This window comes from Condylura cristata, unplaced genomic scaffold (assembly GCF_000260355.1).
Source record: "Condylura cristata isolate star-nosed mole 26May11 unplaced genomic scaffold, ConCri1.0 scaffold00015, whole genome shotgun sequence".
NCBI classification, from domain to species: domain Eukaryota; kingdom Metazoa; phylum Chordata; class Mammalia; order Eulipotyphla; family Talpidae; genus Condylura; species Condylura cristata.
The window spans coordinates 3,664,009-3,664,835 of NW_004567116.1; the positions used below are offsets into that span (position 1 = coordinate 3,664,009).

Consider the following 827-nt stretch of genomic DNA (forward strand, 5'->3'; position numbering starts at 1 on the left):
TTGAAGGGCCCCAAAGTCAAGGGAGATGTGGATGTGTCTGTGCCCAAGATAGAAGGTGAAATGAAAGTGCCAGATGTGGACATCAAAGGGCCCAAGGTGGACATCAGTGTCCCAGATGTGGACGTCCATGGCCCAGACTGGCATCTGAAGATGCCCAAGATGAAGATGCCCAAGTTTGGCATGCCGGGCTTCAAAGCAGAGGGCCCAGAGGTGGATATGAGCCTGCCCAAAGCTGATCTGGATGTTTCTGGCCCTAAAGTGGACATTGATATTCCTGATGTGGATATTGAGGGCCCAGAAGGAAAATTAAAAGGCTCTAAATTCAAGATGCCCAAGTTAAATATCAAATCTCACAAGATCTCCATGCCTGATGTGGACTTGAATTTGAAGGGACCCAAACTGAAAGGAGAAATAGATGCTTCTGTGGCAGAACTCGAAGGGGATCTTAGAGGCCCACAGGTTGATATCAAAGGTCCCAGTCTGGATGTGGAGATGCCTGATGTCAATCTTGAATGTCCTGATGCAAAGTTGAAAGGCCATAAGTTCAAGATGCCTGAGATGCACTTCAAGGCCCCCAAGATCTCCATGCCTGATGTGGACTTGCACTTGAAGGGCCCCAAAGTCAAAGGGGACATGGATGTGTCTGTGCCAAAATTGGAGGGAGATTTGAAGGGTCCCAGCGTGGACATGGAGGTGCCTGACATCGACCTAGAATGTCCCGATGCAAAGCTGAAGAGCCCCAAGTTCAAGATGCCCGAGATGCACTTCAAGGCCCCCAAGATCTCCATGCCTGATGTGGACTTGCACTTGAAGGGCCCCAAAGTCAA

At 49.7% G+C, this 827-nt stretch overlaps 1 protein-coding gene across 1 annotated transcript in view; it reads left to right on the forward strand.

Annotated features, from left to right (window-relative positions):
• AHNAK (AHNAK nucleoprotein) overlaps positions 1–827 on the forward strand; it is a 29,457-nt gene that overhangs the window by 16,762 nt on the left and 11,868 nt on the right. Inside the window, exon 8 of the mRNA XM_012725151.1 lies at positions 7–826. Within this exon, the coding sequence (XP_012580605.1) occupies positions 7–826 (820 nt within the window). The remainder of the gene's footprint in view (positions 1–6; position 827) is intronic.